Source organism: Lissotriton vulgaris, chromosome 5, assembly GCF_964263255.1.
Source record: "Lissotriton vulgaris chromosome 5, aLisVul1.2, whole genome shotgun sequence".
In the NCBI taxonomy this organism is placed as follows: Eukaryota; Metazoa; Chordata; class Amphibia; order Caudata; family Salamandridae; genus Lissotriton; species Lissotriton vulgaris.
The window spans coordinates 1625512871-1625534833 of NC_141693.1; the positions used below are offsets into that span (position 1 = coordinate 1625512871).

Here is a 21963-nt window from a genome sequence, read left to right on the forward strand (position 1 = left end):
AGTGACCTGAATTAATTTGGGGCTGATTAATGTGTCACAGAATATTTTTTTAGCTGGCACCTGCTTCCTTAGTGCTTCCTGATTAGTGATCTTTTGCACTTGCTAAGTGCTTTCATTGTTGCAAAATTAGTTACAACACCTGCCCTGCCCCAACTGACAATAATGAATTAGGGGCTGATTAATGGATTTGAACTTCCAGCCTGGCTCCTGCTTGTCTCCCTTAGCTGTAATTCAGGACCTTTGTGGCATATGTGTAACTATTCTGAGGTTCAGAGCAGGGTCACATAATAGTTGCAACTGGCAACTGAACTCTGGAGGGGCCCCTCAGGAAGCACTACAGGAAATGGCTACTAATGATGAGCCTGAACTTTTGAACCTGGTAAGTAGTTTCAGTTTTGCTAAGATCGTATTTCTGCAATTTTGCACTTATTCGAGGGGCGCGAAGTTGTACTGGGAAGCCGCGAACTCACGCGAACAGTGCGAGCAGTGCGAGCAAAATCCGCTGCTCGCAGATTTGCGGATTTTGCGGGAGATTCGCGAATCTCGCAGATTGCGAATTTACCGAAAATCCGCAAAATCCGCGAGCGAAACGGATTTTCCGCCCATGCTTATACAACACCCTCCTCATGCTTTGCAGGATCTACAAGTGGATCCTGACCGAAACCAGAAGAACGGTGACCCAAGCCCTCGTCAGCCGCACGCTGGACTACAGCAACGCACTCTATGCAGGAATCCTGACCAAACACCTACAATGACTGCAACGCATCCAGAACGCCTCCGCCCGCCTGATCCTCAATATCCCTCGACAAAGCTGCATCACCTCCCACCAAAGAGACCTGCACTGGCTCCCCGTCAACAAGAGGATCACCTTCAAGCTCCTCACCCACGCACACAAAGCACTTCACAACATTGGACCAGCCTACCTGAACAACAGACTCAACTTCTACACCCCCGCCCGCCAGCTCCGCTCCTCCAGCCTCGCCCTCGCCACCATCCCAAGCATCCATCGAATGACCTCCGGCTGCAGATCCTTCTCCTTCCTCGCCGCCAAGACCTGAAACACCCTTCCCACCCACCTGCGGCAGACGCAGGACCTGCTCACCTTCAGGAAGCTCCTCAAGACCTGGCTCTTCAAGCAGTAGCAGCACCCCCTCCCCTCAGCACCTTGAGACCCTCACGGGTAAGTAGTGCGCTTTACAAATTCATTGATTGATTGATTCTATCCCTGTGCAATTACATTAATAAAGACAAGTTTAAAACAAAAATATGTTCCGTATGGTGTAAAGTTTATACTATTCCATATTTGAAGGGATGTTTAGAACATTGTACTAATTGCCTGCAAAATATATTTTTATTCCAAGAAAAGGTATGTTCCACCAAATACCACTTGACTGCTACCAACTCGATAGAGGAAAACATTTTCATCAAAAAGAATGAAATGCCTTATTGGCTGACGTGATTATAATTCTACTATCATACTCTCCTTAGTACATTCTGCAAAATAGTTGACATAACCACACTCCTTCATGCCTTGCCCTTTTATGTTTGAATCCAGTTTGGTCAAGCATTGCCTTTCTACATATCAAATTGGAAACATACCTCTAACTTTATTAACCAAATTTGGAGTCCATATTTACATAATTACATGCTAATAACCTATTTTTCTTCACATATGGCTTCCTCTGTTAGTTCAATAGTTATGCCCAACACAGAAAGTTGCAACCCATCAACTCTTACTTCTCCTGAAGATCCACAGTATCTTTCACATTAAATTGCCTCACTATGGACGCTCGCTAAACACTGAGGGGCAGATTTACAAGCCCCTTGCCCCCCACACACTGAGAGGTATCTTAACTAATGGTATCTCTCGGCCTACACTACCTCACTCAATCATTGAACATAGCAATATCCCACCCGCTACTACTCACTCCCTTACTAACTCCCATTTGAAGCTCCGTTGTATATATCTCAATACCCGCTCTATGGTTAAGCACCAAATCGACATATTTTTATTACTTGTTACTGAAAAACCTGATATTCTACTAGTCACGGAAACCTGGCTCACCCAGGACTCACTGCCTGATATTTTAGCAGCACTCCCATCGGATTACTACATCATAGCAGCGAACCGTCCGCCTGGCAAAATGGGTGGGGGGGTAGCAGCCATTATTCATAAAGATCATAAGTTTATGACTCTTCCCCCCTTGGTCCTAACTGAGGCTGAGAACCTAGTCATTAAAACCGACACGGACAGCGGTGCTCTAGTACTTGTACAGCTCTACCGCCCCCCTCAAACCATGACCACATTCCCGATATCCGTGGGAGAACAGATAGCCTCCCTCGTGACGAACTTCCCGAAAACACTCTTGGTCGGTGATCTGAACTATTGGTTCGATAACAAAGCAGGTGGCGCCCAGGCAACGGAACTCCATGAACTGCTCCTAAACATCAATCTGATCCAGCACATGGGAAACACCAAACACATCGGTGTCAAAACATCGCAGTGCTATCGCACCGCGACTTTGACATCGGATGAACGTTTACATCGCATGCCGTTAGTGCGCATGCAATGAGGACGTGAGGCCATTAACATCGCATGTCATTGCAACGCATACGATGTTAACGTGCGTTCTCATTGCATGCGTTCTCATCGCAACGATTACTATAATCGAAATACAAACATTACGGATTTTAATGACACGTGGGATTCAAACATTTCGGATAGGTTATACTGATATGTGGCAAACATTTAAGATGGATTTAAATGATATGTGGGATTAAAAATGCACAGTAACAACAATTTCACATTTTATTTCACATTTTACTGAGATATGGGATTAAAAACGCAAATTAAGAACTTGCATTGTGGCATGACATATAACTCTCCTGACTTTGGTGCTGTCAAGCAGGGTTCAAGTGTCTTATCAACAAAACTCTTTTATGGGAAAAATTATACTGATATGTGGGATTAAAAATGCAAATTAACAAACATGAAAACAGTTGTGGGATTCAAACATTTAGGATGGATTTAAATGATATGTGGGATTACAAATGCAAATTTACAACAATTTCGCATTTTACTGATATATGGGAATCAAAATGTAAATTAAGAACTTGCATTGTGGCATGATGTATAACACTCCCGAATTTGGTGCTGTCAAGCAGGGTTCGAGTCTCCTATCGAGGAAACTTTTTTTATGGATTTTCAGGAAAAATAGATGGATGGATGCATGGGTGAGTGCTGGTGGATGGATGGATGGATGGGTGTATGAGTGTATGTATGGATGGGTGATGGCGGATGGATGGATGGGTGTATGGATGCAGGGTTGGATGTGTGTATGGATGTATGGATGGGAGTATGGGTTGGTGGATGTATGGGTGTATGTATGTATGGATGGATGGGTGATGGCGGATGGATGGGTGTATGGATGCAGGGATGGATGGATGGGTGTATGGATGCAGGGATGGATGGGTGTATGGATGCATGGATGGGTTTTTTGGGTGGATGGATGGATGGATGGGTGTATGTATGGATGCAGGGATGGATGGATGGGTGATGGCGGATGGATGGATGGGTGTATGGATGCAGGGATGTATGTATGGATGGATGGGGTGTATGGGTGGATGGATTATGAAAATTACCCATGAACCATGCAAAAATTAAAACACATACACAAGAACACGTTTGAACCTTTTTATTTTCTTTACATACCAAATACTTCAAAAATAAGCATGTCTTTAATAGCACCAAAAAAAAAGAAAAAAATTATCCACATACAAAAGAACACGTGTGAACCTTTTAATTTTCTTTACATTGCATTAACACGTGTGAACCTTTTCGTTTTATTTACATTTCATTAATACCAAATACTTCAATAATTATTATGTCTTTAATAGCAAACAAAAATAAAAACAAAATACAATAACAGAATCCATCAACAATAGAAGTCCTGGAACATAACACAGCACTCGCAGATGTAGTAACGGTGCCACACAGAAAATCCCAGAAGGGTACGCTAAAGGGCACGCTACAACGAGGGACACAGAGGGCAGAAGGCAACGAAATACAAGGGCAACAGAGGGCACAACAGGGCAAAAAACACGGAAAACAGAGGGCAGAAGGGCACGCTACAACGAGGGCACAACAAAACAAAAAACGAGGAACACAGAGGGCAGAAGGGCACGCTACAACGAGGGCAACAGAGAACACAACCAAACAAAAAAGAGGAACACAGAGGGCAGAAGGGCACGCTACAATGAGGGCAACAGAGGGCACAACCAAACAAAAAAAGAGGAACACAGAGGGCAGAAGGGCACGCTACAACGAGGGCAACAGAGGGCAGAAGGCCACGAAATCACTGTACTGCTCCTCATGAGGCCCTCACTAGGCTCTCAGCCGGATCGCATCAAATGGCCCTACAGTCACTTCGGAGAGACAGGACCACCAGCACACCTGGTGACTCCGGCATCAGCGCCACTGCTGCGCCTCCCCAGTTGGGTTCACCAGGCCCGCTCAGACCAGCGCATCACACCAATGCAGTCTCTATTGCAGCGGCTGCCGGGTCTTCTTACCTATGTGGGTCCCCGGTAGTCACTGCTTCACCAGGAGACCGCTACCTTGGGTGCCAGTAAATGCCCCGATATTGCAGCAGGCCGTCTCTTGCCCAGCGTGCCACTCTTCTCAGCCTCCACTCTAAATCCAGACAATGGCCAATGTGGCAAACCTGTTGCAGGCCGCTTCTCGCTCCAGGTACAGCCCCAGGACTCAATTTTTAGGGCATATTAGTCTCTTACACTCCCGCTGTGCATGGCCCCCAACATTCACAAGCCATTATTTTCAGGTGTGCCCCGTGGGTGTTCATGTGACTGTTGTTGGTGCGTGGATAAAATAGAGGGCAGAAGGACACAGAAAAACGCTGAAGGGCACGCACTGGTGAACGCTGTGCCCCGTGGGTGTTCGGGTGCCCAAAAAAACGAGGAATACAGAGGCCAGAAGGGCAAGAAATATCAGGGCAACAGAGGCACAAGAACACGGAAAACAAACAAAAACAGAGGGCAAAAGGGCATGCTACAACAAGGGACACAACAGAGGGCAGATGGGCACACTACAACGAGGGAAACAGAGGGCAGAAGGCCACGAAATACAAGGGCAAAAGTGGACACTTACCAATTGCAAAGTAGGCACGGGATCACGACACAGGCACAAATGCTGCACATACGGTGGGCAATACCATATATACCCCCCACCAACCCATTGGCTGAGATGTTTTTTTACAGTGTGGCCGCAAACATCGCTTTGTCATGTCACGCGATGTATGGTCGCCGATGTAACACGCGATCCAATTACAGGGCCGCATTTGCGTCGCAACGACGTACGATGAAAAATGCCCGGTGTGACTACCTGTGCGGTGTAATGCCGGCGATGTGAACCCCCGCGATGTCATTGTTCTCGATGGATCGTCATACAACCCAGCACATACACTCCCCTACTCACGAAAAAGGTCACAGCCTGGACCAAATATGGTCCCACAACCTCTCACTTTCACTTTTCTCTATTACGCCCTGCATCTGGTCCGACCATTATCTAATCCAGTTTACAATCACTATCAATGGTCACATCAAACCACCACCCCTGGCGGGTGGTGTAACAAGGAAATGGAAAGCTATAAAAACATCGGCCTTCTTAGACACGTTGACATCTACGCTACCTACAATTTGCAAGGATGTAGACCTCATGGAGGAGAAGATCTCAGACTGGCTTTCAATGGCCACTAATATCCACGTGCCCCCAGTGAAATTCTCCCGTACACGTAGCATGGACACCCATAAATGGTTCACCTCTGATTTAAAGAACCTAAAACTCGAGGTACGCCAGAAAGAAAGAAAGTGGAGAGCAAAATATTGCCTGCAAGACAAGGAGGAGTTTATCTCAGCTCGCAGAAATTACCAAAAGACTATTTTAAAAAGTAAAGCAGACTACTTCTCAACAAAAATTCTACATTCCCAGAATAAATCAAAGGAGAACAGCCCCTTCACTGACTCCCACCCAGGAGCTGTGCAACTCACTAAAGGATTTTTACATAGACAACATTGCTGTAATAAATAGGAGTATCAAAAACCCGCTCAGTCTGGACCCCATAGATGACATCTAATATAATCCACACACACTTGATGCCCTCCCCCTCATCGATTCTAAAATACTTTCAGAACTCCTGTCCCGTGTCAAATCCGGGTCACCTAACGATAGAGGCCCACCACACATTTTGAAGGAGGTCTGATCAGCTCTCTCACTGAGCATCCTTCCATTCCTAAATGAATCACTCTCACAAGGCAAGGTTCTTTCAAAAATGCCACAGTGGTCCCACTCGTGAACAAACCCGGAGCAGACCCCTTGGACCCGGCCAATTATAGGCCCATCTCTCTTCTCCCTTTCTTGTTTAAACTACTCGAGGCTCACATGTCTAGATGCCTGTCTAACTTTATCGAAAACTCTGACTATCTAGAGCCGAACCAAGCAGATTTTCCGCCCATATCACTCAACAGAAACTGTGATTCTGGCAGGTCAGGATACTTTAAGATCTAACGCGGACAAGGGCATTCACCAGGCCCTGGTGCTTCTTGATTTGTCGGCCGTGTTCGACACAGTTGATTATAACATACTGATGAATCATGTCGAGCAGGCCGGCCTCAGGGGCCCCGCCCTAAGTTGGATAGCTTCCTTTATCACGAACGGTACACAGTCAGTGAGATTAGGGACATTCACAGCCCCTAGGACACTCTCTACCTGTGGGGTACCGCAAGGTTCGTCACTTTCACCTCTATTATTCAACTTGCACCTCTGCCCGTTGTTACACTCCTTAAAAAACCGCAAAATCACTATTTTTAACTATGCTGACGACCTTCAGTTAATCATCCCCCTAAACTCCCTGGACTCTGTTGTCGAATTCCAGGCAACCATGTCACACATACAGGGATGGATGAACCTTAACCATCTCAAACTCAACCTGGGCAGAACAGAACTCGTCCTGCCCGGGAAGAGCGAGTTGAGCTGGGGTCGACATTTCTGGCCACTCGACATGGGACCTCGTCCCACTCGGTTAAAATCTTAGGGGTCACTTCAGCGCAGATTTATCACTTAAAGGACAGGTGGGAGCTGTAGTATCTTCTAGTTTTTTCCAACTTAGAAAAATTAGGAAAATAGCACACTTACTGACCCACTCAGCACTCTTTCAAGTAGTTATAGCCCTTGTACTCTCCCGTTTGGACTTTTTGAATGGCCTTTATCTGGGCCTTCCAGTAGGTCTGCTAAAACGTCTCCAGATGGTCCAGAACCAAGCGGCCAGAATTATTCGGAAACAACCCAAATGGCAATCAGTTAGATCTGGTCTGGAAAAACTCCACTGGTTACCAGTGTCCCAAAGGATCGCCTTTTAAATGGGATGCACTACTTTTAAAGCATTGCACGTCAATGGCCCCAAATTTATCAGAAACCTGATCACCAACTACAAACCACTGGGCAATTTACGCTCTGCTCACCTCGGCCTAGTAACCATTCCCTCATTCAAAAAGAAAAGACAAGGAGGAAGCTGTTTCTACTATCTCGCGGCCACCTTTTGGAACTCCCTTCCTCCACCACTCAGGCACTGCGACAACCTTCTGGCATTTAGAAAGTCCCTGAAAACGTGGCTATTTAAGCAGTCCTACGCTTAGGGTTTGTACTTTGTTCCCCTCACAAATAGCGCCATGAAACCCACGGGTGTACGAGCGCTCTATAAATAGTTATTAACATAATATAACATAACAGTGTCACTTTTCCCATGTTAAAAGTGACACAAAAGTGTCGCAAGGGGATTGTAAATCTTTCCCTCAGTTACCATTTGCAAATCTGCCACTCCTCTCGCAGCCATTACCCTCTCAATATGCATCAACCCTGCATCCTTTCCATCTGTAATATGCTGCTGTCTATCTGCTACCCTCTTTCTCTTCTTCCTTTCTAGCTGCTGTCAATTGTGTACAGTTCTTGGTTACTTTGCCAATAAGTTCACACGATTTGCTACATATATAAGTGTACACATGTAAAGTTCCTGTGGTCATCGAGTTCTAGGCTAAAGTAAGGTTGTAGTTAGGCCCGACAAACCGTTTATTATATAGGCCCAATCTCATGTAATTTCATATTTCCAGAAATCCCCTCAAATTACGCTGTTATGCCAAACTGGAATGCAATGACCTGCCAATTTCCTCATTGGTCAGGATAACATGGTCAGCTCTCAATGGAAACCAGACTCAACCTAATATTGTCATCTAACTTCAAACACTGAACTCTTGCCAGTGGAATTTTTCCCCAAGGGGTGTTGGAGATAAGTGGGCATGACTGTTGCTTTAGGTGTCCCCATGACTGTTGATAAGGACGGCCGTGGTGCACAGTCTGAGGGGGTCCAGGAGCATCATACATTTTTGCAGAAACTGGAGTCCATTGGGCATTGGTTGCCCACATTTTGCCCACCTACAGCCTGTCAAATCAGTTTAAGAGTGCACCAAATGTTGTCCACCCAGCCATCAGATCACCACCCAAGATGTCGGACTCCGGAAACAAGCTCAGCCCATTCTGCCGGGCACCGCAACTGACAAGGAAGTTGGCAGCAGGGGGTGAGACAGAGTCAGCGTTGAAGTAACTGCAGTAGTTAAGAAGCTAAGCCACGGAGGCGTGTGTGTGTGTGCTACCCCACTATCACCCCAACATTGTTTTTGGCAGCCCCTTTCATTCCCAGACCCTACAGGCAAGTAGTCGCTTCCAGGGATGGGAGGGCTTGGAGCCAGGCGGCACAGGAATTGTTGGGGTGGTTGAGGCGCCTATCAGTTGAGCCATCCCAATTGTGGCTTGAGGAATGACCAGTACCTCACCAGTGCTTCTCCACAAATCCTGCTTACCCTGGCTCCCCACTTACCATCTTTGTGATCAGCCACAAAGGGCATGAGAGGCATGAGGGGCTGTGAAAATGCAGATGCAAATTTATGTGCTTGGTCATCAAGCATAATAAATTTGCATCTGCATTTTCACATTTGCATCAGCTAGCAAGTTTATCTACTTCTTGTGTATTTTCATCAGAGTTCACTCCTGAAGAGTGCAAGAAAACAATTGGGACCTTGTAGTAGTTTGCTAGGGGAATGTACTTAATCATCAGGAGTGAGTAATTGAATCAAGCACACATTGCCAATGCTTGCTTTCCTCCATTCAATAGCCAGTCCAAATATATGAGGTAAATATTCAAAAAACACCCAAACAATGAGCGGAGCCTTATTTCTTTCACAAGGAACTCACCCATTGCTGAGGGAACAGAGGATTGCTGTAAACAAGTGATGGCATGACTTAGGACCTGATTTAGATCTTGGCGGACGGGATACTTCATCACAATTTTGAGGGACAACCCTTCCGCTGTATTACAAGTGCCATAGGATATAAAGAACTTGTAATACGGTTGTTGGGATATCCTTGGCCCCTGGAAGCCCCTGGATCCAGGCTTCCAGGGGCTCAATGGCCAGCATGAACAGTAATGGGGAGAGAGGACAGCCCTGCAGCCCTGCCTGGTGCCCCTCCGTATAGGGAATTCACAGGAGAGAATACCATTGACCCTTACCCGAAGCCGTAGTTCGGCATATAGACACAGAATCGGACCCCAAAACCCAGTTTCACCTGGGGTTCTTCAAGATAAGTCCAGTCTACTGTATCAAAGGCTTTTTCAAAATTGATTAATAAGAATGTGGTTAGACCTCCCAAAGCTTTTATGTGACATAGGGCCTCCTGGACTATATGGATAAAACGCATAGTCCTGTGACGGGGGATAAATCCACACTGGTCTGGATGAAATAGGTGGGAAATAACCATGAGTAAGTGATTGGTCAGTAGGGTCTTGGAGTCTGGTATAGCTTGTAGGATAAGAGAGGTGTTATCACTATGAAACAGAGGATCAGTCTCAGGGCCGCCATCTGGAGTCCCTTTGGTCCCCCTATGGATGCTGTATATTTTTCCATTTTAGGTTGGCCCGTGGCATTTTTGTCCTCAACCCATATTGAGATCGCCAGAAGAAGCCGTGGGGTTCCTGGGGGAAATTCGCCAGAGAGAAGGCCATGTGAGATGGTGCTGGATGGCCGACCAGGAAAACGTGGGGGTAGCATTGAAGCCTGTCTGAAGGAGGCATGGGCTGACTCATTTGCACCAGTGATGGGGGTACTCGGGCAGCATGAACAGTCAGTGCTAGGTACACTCCACCAGTTCATTGGCAGTCACCATCCGCCATGCTCAGGCGTATGAGTGATATAATACAGTAGAAGACGTATAGACTAGGGAATGACAGCTCCAGCTCCCAGGGATACCCTGCATGGTTGATGCAGTCTTAATTCCTCATATCCCCGGTCTAGGAGTCCCACACAGTCCATGCTGCAGGCCTGTCCACTAGCTAATGGCATTTAGGCCCAGGGTGCATAGGATTGGGTAGAGCGCTCACTCCTGTACCCTTGGGTGCTCCCCAGTACCTGTGGCCCAGGCAGGTCAGATTCCAAGAGGGCCATGCCACTAAGCATCTGGAGTGGGCTCTGCAAAGTTCATGCAGTGCCCTCAGGAGTACCCTAGGTACGGCCCCTCCTGAATGTTCAGCCATGGGTTACTTTCCCCCCCTACACAGTGTGTATGCCATGGGGGGAAACACAACGCCAGCAGCAGCCCTCAGCTGCCCTGGAAGGCCCACCAGCACCAGAGAGGGAGACATGCTCTCTGGGCATCCCCTCTACACCAGCACTGTACGTGGGGAATTCGGTGAGGTTTGCAACTCCCACCCGCGATCCCACTATGCATGGCATGTACGGCAGACACAGTTCATATGATGCGGTTACTCCCGATCCACCACCTTGGGAAAGCCATGATTTAGGCCTCCGCCTCGCTTTTGTGATCATGGCAGTGGAATGCAGCCTCCAATGCTCTCTCCCCCTGTCAGTTGATGCATAAAGGGCATGCCAGCACCATAAACTGCGTAAGGGAACAGCAGGTTAAGGACCTCAGATAGTTGCGCCCACCCTTATGGTCGGCCAGAACACACCCCTTGCAGTAGAAATCTGCTGCAAATGGCACAAATAATAGAACACCAATGGTTGTTGTTTTTCATGCTTTTGCTTTTTGCACAATTTTGTTTACATGGAATGCATCATCACATTAATTTTTGTAGGGAGGACAGAGTTCACAGTAAAATATAGCCTTAAATGATGGGTTCACATTCGCCGTAATTTTGTGTATTTTGTTTCTCCTCATTTCACCATGGCTACTATACTCTGGGCTGTTTGTGAACACCCTCAATCCATCTGTGGTCCAAGCTGTTTCAGACTCATAACCTCCATGGCACTGGTCTTTTTTATATGGAGAGGCGGAAACCACCACCCCCAAATCCATGGCCTGGTGTGATCATTGGACCAAATAGCAATGTTTATGACCCTCCTCGAACATTGTCTTAGAGCCCTAACCTGACCATTTCAAAAAATCCCCCCAAATTTCTTCTGACCTTCGTGGGTTGCATTTGATATCTATTTTACAAGTCCATTTTACTACACTTAACCAGGATGTAGCGTGTGGAGGAAGGGGGTCCAATCAATGTTTACAAATCTCTCACCTGGCCAGGACCAGCAAATAAAATACTTAACCCCTTTGTTTACTGTTTAAGGCATGTTGAGAGGCGCTGTCCACCCCAACAAGCACCAGTGTTTCAGTCAAAACTGTGTGGCATATTATCAAGGGGGCTTATCTCCGCTTTCAGAGATAAAATTATCTCCCTATTACCTAGCTGTCGCTAACACCAGTTAGCGACAGCTAGTAGGAGATAGTGACCATCTTGGGCCCCACTTTGCATGTCAGAGAAATGTATCACTAATGACATGCAAAGTGGGCGTGCCAAGATGTTAGCAACTGGAAACAGTTGCTAACATCGCTATCTCCTATTACCAACTTATGGAAATAATCGCGCTAAGCGCGAATATCTCCTAAAGCTAACACCTGCCCTGAGCAGGTCTTAGCCATGTTATCCAATGGGAGGTGGATAACGTGGCTAAGAGCATTAGCTCGGTAATGCATGAATATCGCTGACTTTTCAGCAATATTCATGCATTGAGGCCGATTTTTATCGCATATGCGATAAACCTTGGTAATACCAACGTTTATCTGGGATAAAAATCGCTGCCGGTCCGCAATAAATTTTTGTGTTTAACCAAGCAATAGCGATAATTATCGCTATTGCTTGGTAATATGCCACTTTATTCTCTGCTAAAATGGCCCTTATAGTGACTTCTAAAGTCTTCCAAAATTCTTTGATCACTGGATATGTAAAAAAAACATGAACATCATTAGCCGCATTAGCCCTTAAAAGATTGCACCTCTTACAACAGGGGACCAGCTGTGACATGAACTTGGCCAATCTTTGCGGGATCCAATACAACCTGTGGATAACAAGGAAATGATTACGTTTAAAGTTAGCAGGTGTTACTGTAGCATAAAGTAGTTTCAAAGAGTCTATCCACTGAGATTGTATGTGGACTTCCTGCAGTGTGTCTGTCCAGATCTCAGAAGGGGCCTTCAGTTTCTTTTCCTCTGCCTCCAAGAATTGTCCATACCATTTTGCCATTTCTTTGGCTCTAGGACTGGTATCCTCGAGTGAGGCCTCAAAGTCCCATGTACCGCCTACTTCCTCTACAATAGTCGCAGACCATGAAGTGAGCTGCAAGTACTTAAACCTGGAGAGCTTGTTACCAGTCCTGATGATTAATACCTCCCTGGGAGGTAATTAGGTGTAATTTGTGTAACATTGCCAAAAATGCACACAATTATGCAAAAGAATATTACAGAAATTTCGCACACCTTTAGTCTGGATGGTGTTGTACTGAATGATTTCTGTGGTTTGTTATTTATGTAGATAGAAGACGTTGCTTACTTCAACTTCTTGTATATGCCCATTTCACTGCAATATCAGGAAGGCATTTTTAAGATCTATTTTTAATGAACTTGGTATAATGCCTTGCTAGTCAACAATGCGATATGTATTCAGTGGCAGCTTTTGGACAATCAATGCATGTCTTTTTTTTCACCTGATGTATGCGCATTTTGCAAATCATCTAATCTTTTATTTTACTAAAGTTGTGGGTTCTTAAATTGGATACTGCTTTTAATGTCTTAGCTAATATTTAAATATGTCTAACTTGTTGTTTATTGGCAAATGCATGTTGTTGATGATGTTAATTAGACAGAACAAACAGATGTTTTCCATTCAGTTGAAAGTATATTTTTCCAATTGACTGCTGGGTCGCAGCTATAGCAGTAGTCCACAAGGTGGTGCTGCTACATAATCTTTTAGGAAAACTACTAACTACTGCATTAAACTCCTGAGAGAGATTTTTGATTTCTCAATCACAGGCACATTTAACTGCATTCTTGCACTGGGGAGCCATGTAAAAACGCAAAAGTGCTAAATACATAAAGGTCTGCAGATTGACATCAGAGCTTACACATTAACCCACTTCACTCTACCCTAAAGGTCGTGGCTGTGCAGCCCCTATTTCACACAACTCTGGAACAGAAGCTAAGCAAAAGATGAAGCTCTCTGCATTCTTTTAATACTTTTACTATGAGAAGGCACCTCATGCCAAAGCTTGCAAAGAATTAGAACATTTCCTGGCCAACTGAAATCAATGACAAACCCATGGCAGTAGATTGAGGACTTTAGTAACCCCACCATCGCCCATTTGCATTGGAGTGCATTCAGTGCAAAGCTAATGAGTGGTGTGTCAAACAAAATCTCAGAATAGGAAAGAGAAAAGAAGACAACTTTAGAAAACATTTATATTTTATACAGGTGGAAAGTATATATTTGCTACTAAAGTTTGTAAAACGTTGATTGAAAAAGACCCTAAAATAACATAAAAACACCAAAACAGAAAAATATTTTTAAATGGTTGTTATGGGACCTTCTCATATTATTCCATAACTGAGTTTGGGCCAGATGTATGAAATCATCTGTTTGCGATTTCCTAGTAGTGAATTTTAGCTCTTTGTTTGACAATGTTAGCGATTCGCCGTGGCTCGCAAATGGACCTGCCTCAACAATATTCATGAGGCAGTTCGAAATTTGCAACCTATTGTGAATGGCTACAATCATAGTGATGGTGGCCTGCTGGGGTCAGCAGACCACCATGTCTGTGATTATTATTTAAATCAGGCAATATTTTGTTTTGGTAATGCATCCCGTTTTCCTTAGAGGATTTTAAAAATAAAAATGAAAAGCTACCTTTTTCTTTTTTAAGAGTAGGCAGTGGTCTGTGGACCACTGCCTGCTCTTAAAAATGTTGGGCCCACATTCACAAAAGGGAAGGGGTCCTTTTTCGAATGGGTTACCACCAACTTTAAGTTGGTGGTAACTGCGAATGTTAAGCAACTGCATTCCCGGTCGCAAAACAGTCCTACACTCTACTACGATTTGGTATTAGGTAGGGACGCCCTAAACACGGCCCGTCCTAACACCAAATTGCAAATCCTATTTGCAATTCTGTAATAGGTTACTGAATCACAAAGAGGGTTTGATACATGCAAATAGGGCCATTTGCAAGCAGAAAAAAGCTTCCTACATCTGGCTATTTGTCTCTACTTAATCTGAGGCCCACTTTATCAGATGCAGCACCGGAGATACTACCTCGGAGGAAGTTGGACGGCACTGACTCAAGTGCCTTGCACAAGGCGTTTTTGACACCACTCATAACATATACATGGAATACTAATTTGTATGATTCACACACAGATGGGATTCTTCATCAGTTCTTGCCTACATACATATTGACAAAAATCTTGCATAGATGGTGTACTTTGGAGAAGTAAATCTGTGTGAGGACATTGTTTATTGATATTCCGACAGGACTGGATTCCCCCTTATCCAGAAAATATTATTTTGCCCTGAAGAAGCCCTTTGTCTAGTGGACGAAACACGTTGGCTGGTTTTAAAAACAATGATAAGAAGCACAAAAAAAAGACGAACATTACTGGATTGTTCATGATTTATTACCACTTGCTTCCCAACAACATTTGTGTATATTTTTTGTTTGTATGTGGTGCACCCCTGGTCTTTATGTTTTGAATCTATTTCCCCGGAGAGAGGGGAGCATATAAGGTTGTGCACACATGACATGAAATATTGTCGAATCTCTGAAATTTAGGGTTATAACGGTTTTGGTGCAGTGTCTCATTTAAGGTCCACTGCCCTCTTTTTGTTGTGAGACGCTGTGGTATGCACATGCTTGCTGGGGGTTTGACATCCAAGAGGGGTTTCTGCAACCATGCTGATAACACCCACATACCATTCCCTTAGGTTTCGATGCATGGAATGGGAAGAAGACCAGCCTCAGCATTAATCCTTCCTTGTTCAAGCCTGAAGTCTGTGCCAAGAGTAGATTGCCTGACCATGGAATGTTTGGCCCCAGAGCCTTTATGCACAGAATGTTTGGCCCATGCCAAACATTCCAAACTTCTATGTGAACAGCCAAAGGTCATCCATACTGGGTGTTCGATGCCCAGAGAGGGTTGACCAGACTTTGTGGCCAAGTCACAGTGCACACAGCCATAGACAGAGTGCAGTAGGGATTGTCCACATCCAGAGAGTTGGCTTTGACTCACCAAATGCAATGCTTATGAGCACAGAAATTATATATTACAGTGTAAAATCACATGACTGCTCAGAGTCATTACAGAACAACTATTAGCCCTGACATCCTTGGTGTGGTATTTTGCATTAATTCCCCTATTGTTGCTGAACTCATCTTTGTGCACTTTATCCCTGCTAACTAGCAGTAAAGTGATTGTGCTATATTCCTTAAACATGGTAAAATTGATGTACACCCAATAGACGCATTTAATTAAGTCCCTAATATATGGTAAAACATGCATCCATGGCCTGCAAATGAAATGCTACTGCTACAGAAACCTGTAGTGCAGTTTTAATCTGCCATTTCGACCTGGCAAAGTTTACTTTTTGCCAGCCCCAAAACCTCATTTTTATTATGACTTACAGGGCAGCATGCATGGTATTTAACCCCTTCGATGCTGATGACGGAACGGTTCCGTCATCAGCGTCGGTTGAGCTGTGCTGATGACGGAACCGTTCCGTGATGACTCCGCCCGCGCAAGGCGGAGTCAGCATGGGCGAGGAATTCGTGCCGCACGGATGCGGATAAAAAGTAGAAAATATATTTAAGTTTTAAATGTCCTTGCTGTGAAAAACTCATAATGGTAATGACTGATTTTAAGTTAAGTAAATCCAACTCTTGGAAGGTTGGCATATTTCTGCCTAAACAAAATGTGCATTTCTGCCAGTGTCCATGGGAACATGACTGTAGATGGCTTTTCTGTGGTGAGTTGTGACTGTGGGTGAGAGGTTGAAAGGTTTCATCGCTCCGTCCATCATCTCCTTGTGTTTGATTTGTTTGCCCTTGATTAGCAGAGTATGCCCAGGTGTTGGTTCCTTGCTCCTTTAGCCACTGGATTAAAGTTATCCTGGCTGAGGAGGGGTGTTACCCCGAAACCGGTCCCAGGATGCTTGTTTCCGGTCTAGGGAAGACCTGGCTTGGCAGTTCAGGCTGGACTGTTCCCAAGAGGCACAGTTTCAAGACTAATTTGCATGTAGCTGGGTCTCAACAAGGGTGGCGAAGTGAGCTAAAGAAAGATGATGATTCAACCCATATCTGTGACTGGGTGTGAGTGTTTGAAAACCTTTGGAGCTCCGTCCATCATCTCCTTGTGTTTGCTTTGTTCGCCCTGAGTTGGCAGGGTATTCCCAGATGTGGGTCCCTTGCTCACTTTGCCACTGGATTCAAGCTACCCTGGCTGATGAGGGTTGTTACCCCAAAACCTGTCCCAGGATGCTAGTTTCCCATCCAGGGAAGACCTGGCTTGGCAGTTGGGGCTGGACTCTTCCCATGAGGCACAGGGTCAAGACTGATTTGCACGTATCTGGGTCTCAACTGGGGTGGCAGAGTGAGCTAAAGAACAATGATGGATTCAACCCAGATCTGTTACTGGGGGCGAGTGTTTTAAAAGTCTCAGGACTCTGTCCATCATCTCTTTGTGTTTGCTTTGTTTGCCCTAGTTTGGCAGGGTATGCCCAGACGTTTGTACCTTGATGACTTTGCTACTGGATTCAAGCTAGTTTGGCTGCTTAGGGGTGTTACCCCGAAACCGGTCCCAGGATGCTTGTTGCCCGTCCAGGGAAGACTTGGCTTGGAGGTTCAGGCTGGACTGTTCACATGAGGCAGAGGATCAAGAGTGATTTGCGTATAGCTGAGTCAGAACTGGAGTGGCAAAGTAAGCTAAAGAACAATGATGATTCAACCCACATCTGTGACTGGCGGTGAGCGTTTGAAAAGTTTCAGCACTCCGCACATCATCTTCTTGTGTTTGGTGCGTGTTTTGTATTCCTTCCACACATGGGAACAAAAGGACATTGGGTGTGAGGCACAGTATTCCACTTCTGAGTAGAAGGGCCTAGGGTGTATTAAGCCCTTTTTAAGCATCAAGAGTAGCCCAAAGGCTGTGCTCACACCCTTCCTGACTTCTATGACTTCATACCCTGCCATTTACAAATGCAGCTCACACCCAGGCCTGTCGGAACCATAGACCAGTGGTTCCTAACTGCTGGACACTAGGGACACTCCCGCATAAGCAATTTCTATAATTTGAAACTCAAAACAATGCACAAAACTACAGAAACAAATATACATTAAACAAATAAATACATTATAATTATTTTGTTTACTATACAGACAAAAGATATACAACAATTGAAATTCTAATTTTAATGGGAAGGTTGGATTGGAGTGCTTCAACATTTAGATTTCTTTCTAAAAGACAAATTGATACATTACGCTCAGAATATTGTAATAGGTTTTGTTGGTTCTACTGTATGTTCTCCTTTTGTTGATGCATATTCGTGCTTTCATTGCCATTCTAATGTTTGCTGTACTTGATGTGCTCCTATGAATCAAGTTTAGTATAATAACTTAATTTTAGCTTCCAATTTCAAATTCCTCCACATTTACAGAATGTTTTCCCATTTTTAAATTTACTTTATCTTTTAAAGTGAATATGTAGTCATTCATCTGCTAATATTATTTAAGTTTTTTACAAAGTTGTGGACTCTCTGATCAAGTCTCACAAACCCCCGGGGGGTCCATGGGCTCGACGTTATGAACCACTGCCCTAGGCAGTTTGTAGCCAGACCCAGGAAAGGGTACACGTTAGACCAAAGGGGCATCGTCCACTCAAGGGCTGGCACCGGGTATAACAACAGCACTGTCAGAACCTCACATCAGAATACTCCTGGACCAGTGGAAAATTCAGAAGAAGGACTGCCCTGCTATTTGAAGAAGGAAGACTGGAATTGCTTGCCCTGAAGCTAGGATCCCCAAAAGTGACTCCAGCAGTCATTTGGCTTACCTTGTGTCTGAGCTACAGGGACACCACAAGTTACCAGCAGCATTCCTAGAAAATGTTCAGCTAACCTGCAACAACTGCACCTGCAGGAGCATTGTTGCTGGCCTCTGTTGGAGTGAGGCCAGATCCCCAAGATGTGCTCCCAAGGTCCGGTGCTCTTGGCTGGCATCAGAGTGTACTTGTCCTTCTTCACAATTAACCCCCAGGTGAAAATCCTGAAGTGTATGGCTCGTCGAGACCACGAGTGGGATCATCACATCAGCAATGATCGCCAAGTCTTCCGCCAGCGCAAAGTTTCGATAGGGATCTGCTCTTCAAGCCAAACAGCCCCTGCCTGCATCTCCCTCCAACACGAAGCTCCGGAGATGACTTTCTCCTAATCCAGACAAATATTACTTCATGGTCCCTACCAATGTGAAGCTCCAGCTGAAGCTCCTTGCATTGACTTAGACTTCAAGAAGGATATTCTCCTGCTTGAAGAACCTAGTCCCTCTATCCGACCTTTGCTCCATCATATTTGGCCTGAACTTGTGACTTTGACCTGGTCCAGCGTAACTGAATAACTGCGAGTGGAACATGTGCCTCTTGATGCTATTTTTTACCTATAACTTTTAAAAATCTTAACTCTGAGTTTGGTAATTGGATTTTTGTTGTTTTGCTGTCAGTTTTTTTATTTACTCTATTTTTCTAAATTGGTTTGTGATTACTGTAGTGTTGTTTTTTCACTTCTTATCAGTTTGTGTGTGCATAAATACTTCACACATTGCCTCTAAGTTAAGCCTCCTTGCTATGTGCCAAGTTCCCAGGGGATAAGCACAGGTTTAAATAGTGACTTTTGTGGTTCTCCCCGACGATGTGGTTATTTATTTCTTGAATGGGGCTCTTTCCCCTCTCAACTGATAACCCAATGTTTTATAACAAAACATACCCAGATAAATTAATCATACTGTACATGGTTATCTCATGATTAATCTAAAAACCAAGATCATATGTCAAATAACCAGTGAGATTATGTATGCCATTTGCGATGTAATCATAAACATTGCATTTTGTGAGCGAGTGATGGTTTGCATAGTTTGTGTGAGAGTTCTTAATTACAGAGCTAATCATAACTGGTGATTTTCCGTGTTTTTATGTTTTAATACATAATTGTATGTTTCTTGTGGTTTGTAAGAGAATTTCATACTTATTTAAAAATATACATTAAGGTGTTGTAACAAAAACGAGAAAACTATAACTACACTATAACTGATTGTTAGTCAACTAGCAATTATATTAAAGCTGTGTTCTATTCCAGCATATTTGGCGTTTTAAATGTTAAGAAAGTTTTTTTTTCTTTTTTTTCTAAGCAGGTAAATATTACCCCGGTTACCAGAATGGCAAATGGCTCCTTTGTGACAGAATTCATCCTCGTGGGATTTTCTTTGGCCAGTGAATGGCAGCTGCTGCTTTCTCTGCTTTTTCTCGCCATCTACCTTATAACTGTGAGTGGAAATGTTGTCATTATCTATCTTGTGTGCACTGACTACCGCCTGCACACCCCCATGTACTTCTTCCTGGCCAACCTCTCACTTTTAGAGATCATGCTGACGTCAGTCATTGTGCCCCGGATGCTCGGAAACCTGCTGGTAGGGAGGAAATCTGTTTCCTTTGCGGGCTGCGTTTCTCAGTCCTATTTCTACTTTTCTCTCGGCGTGGCAGAGGTCTTCCTGCTCGGGGTAATGTCATTGGACCGCTATGTGGCCATTTGCAACCCGCTGCGTTACAGCATTATCATGAGAAACAGGGTATGCTTGCAGCTGGCCGTGGGCTCCTGGACGCTCTCGTTTCTGACGTTCATCGGACCTGCACTGGTAGTGTCCAGTTTGCCCTACTGCGGTCCCAATGTCTTGAACCATTTCTTCTGCGACAACGTGACGCTCTTCAAGCTGGCCTGCACCGACACCAGGAAGCTTGAACTCATGGACTTCATTATCGCCTCCACTGTTGTCTTCAGTTCTCTGTTCTTGACTATTGTTTCTTATGTCTACATCATATCCACCATCCTGAGGATCCCCTCGGCCCACGGGCGGCAGAAGGCCTTCTCCACCTGCACCTCCCACATCACGGTGGTGTCCATCTTCTATGGCAGCACCCTGTTCATGTATGTGAGGCCCACCCAGTCCTCTCTGGACATGAAGAAGGTGGTGGCGCTGATGACTGCCGTGGTCACTCCCTTCCTCAACCCCTTCATCTACTGCCTCAGAAACGAGAAGGTCAAAGAGTCCCTCCGAGACACACTACTCAAGAGCCAGGGGGTTTCTGAGAAATTCAAATGTCTAACTTGGAATTCAAAGGGCACTTCAGAAAAGCATCAAGAAAATGAAAAGCGTGGTAAATATGTGTCTTAATGAGGCTGCGGGTTTTGTGAAGCAAGTATCTTTATGGGCTGATTTGCGAAGATGTTTGTAGGTGTGTGTTTGATTCATATGTCAATATCTTATTTGACAAGTGAAAGCAAGTTTTGCAATCAAAGAATTTAATTGTTACACTTGCTAAAGGATGTACTCTTATAAAGATGTTCATGTGAACAAATCTCCTTCAGTGGGCGCTGAACAGGCATTCGAGCACACGAACATCGTGAAAGGTTAGGAACACCCACAAACCTACACACTTCTGTGCATTCAGAAACTCCTTTCTTAGCCTTTTCTGCCCTGGAAACGGTCATAGATTTACTTCTAACAAATAAGGGAGGGAAGATCTTTTGCAGGGTCGGAAAGAAGAGGGAGCAACCTCAAAATTGATGGGAGAGCGAGGGAATGATTTTGTTTTCTGTGGGGGTAATATTTGTTTTGTTATCTTTGCTTGCAAATGTGTAACTTGAGCACACCGAATCCTCAAAACGTTTTCAGGATTGCTCCTGAACAGCTGAGACTGGTGCAGATTTCCAGACGTTGCCTGAAAAAAATTAAAACCACCTACACCCTTTCTTGAAATCAGGCCTCTGATATTTAATTAGAAAATAAAGGACAACACGAAGGAAACCCAAGTATCCTCCTTCACTGTCCTCAGCCCACCCTTATCTTTATAATTTCCCACCGATTTACCTAATACTTACACTCCACGGAGTTCCCTGCATATCTTGCCCTCCAGCCATTTTACTCTCTTTTAAATTGTCTCGCTCCCCACTGGTGCACTTCTGTGCAATATTTGCTTCTTCTCTCCTCTGTGAAACTCTTTTTAGCTCAGTGGAAGCAACTCAATCCTCTTCTTTCCTACCCATACCCTTCACTCCTTGCTGCCCCTCTTACAATGTTACTCTTGTCCGCTGGGACACCTCCACTACCGATGCCACTACGACCGTTCTCCATGCCTCATAATCTTCTGACTGGCTCTTGTTCGCCGGTGATGATTCACCCATGTCCTCTGTTCCCTCAATATAAACTGTCGCGCAGTCCTTGGCTGTCATGTGGCTGGACAGT

The 21963-nt window shown here is 44.8% G+C and overlaps 1 protein-coding gene across 1 annotated transcript; it reads left to right on the plus strand.

Annotated features, from left to right (window-relative positions):
- Positions 1–19878: 19878 nt before the first annotated feature.
- LOC147716859 (olfactory receptor 6M1-like) lies at positions 19879–20892 on the plus strand. Its single transcript, XM_086919812.1, has one exon. It carries the CDS (start codon positions 19879–19881, stop codon positions 20890–20892), a length of 1014 nt encoding a protein of 337 aa, XP_086775938.1.
- Positions 20893–21963: the final 1071 nt, after the last annotated feature.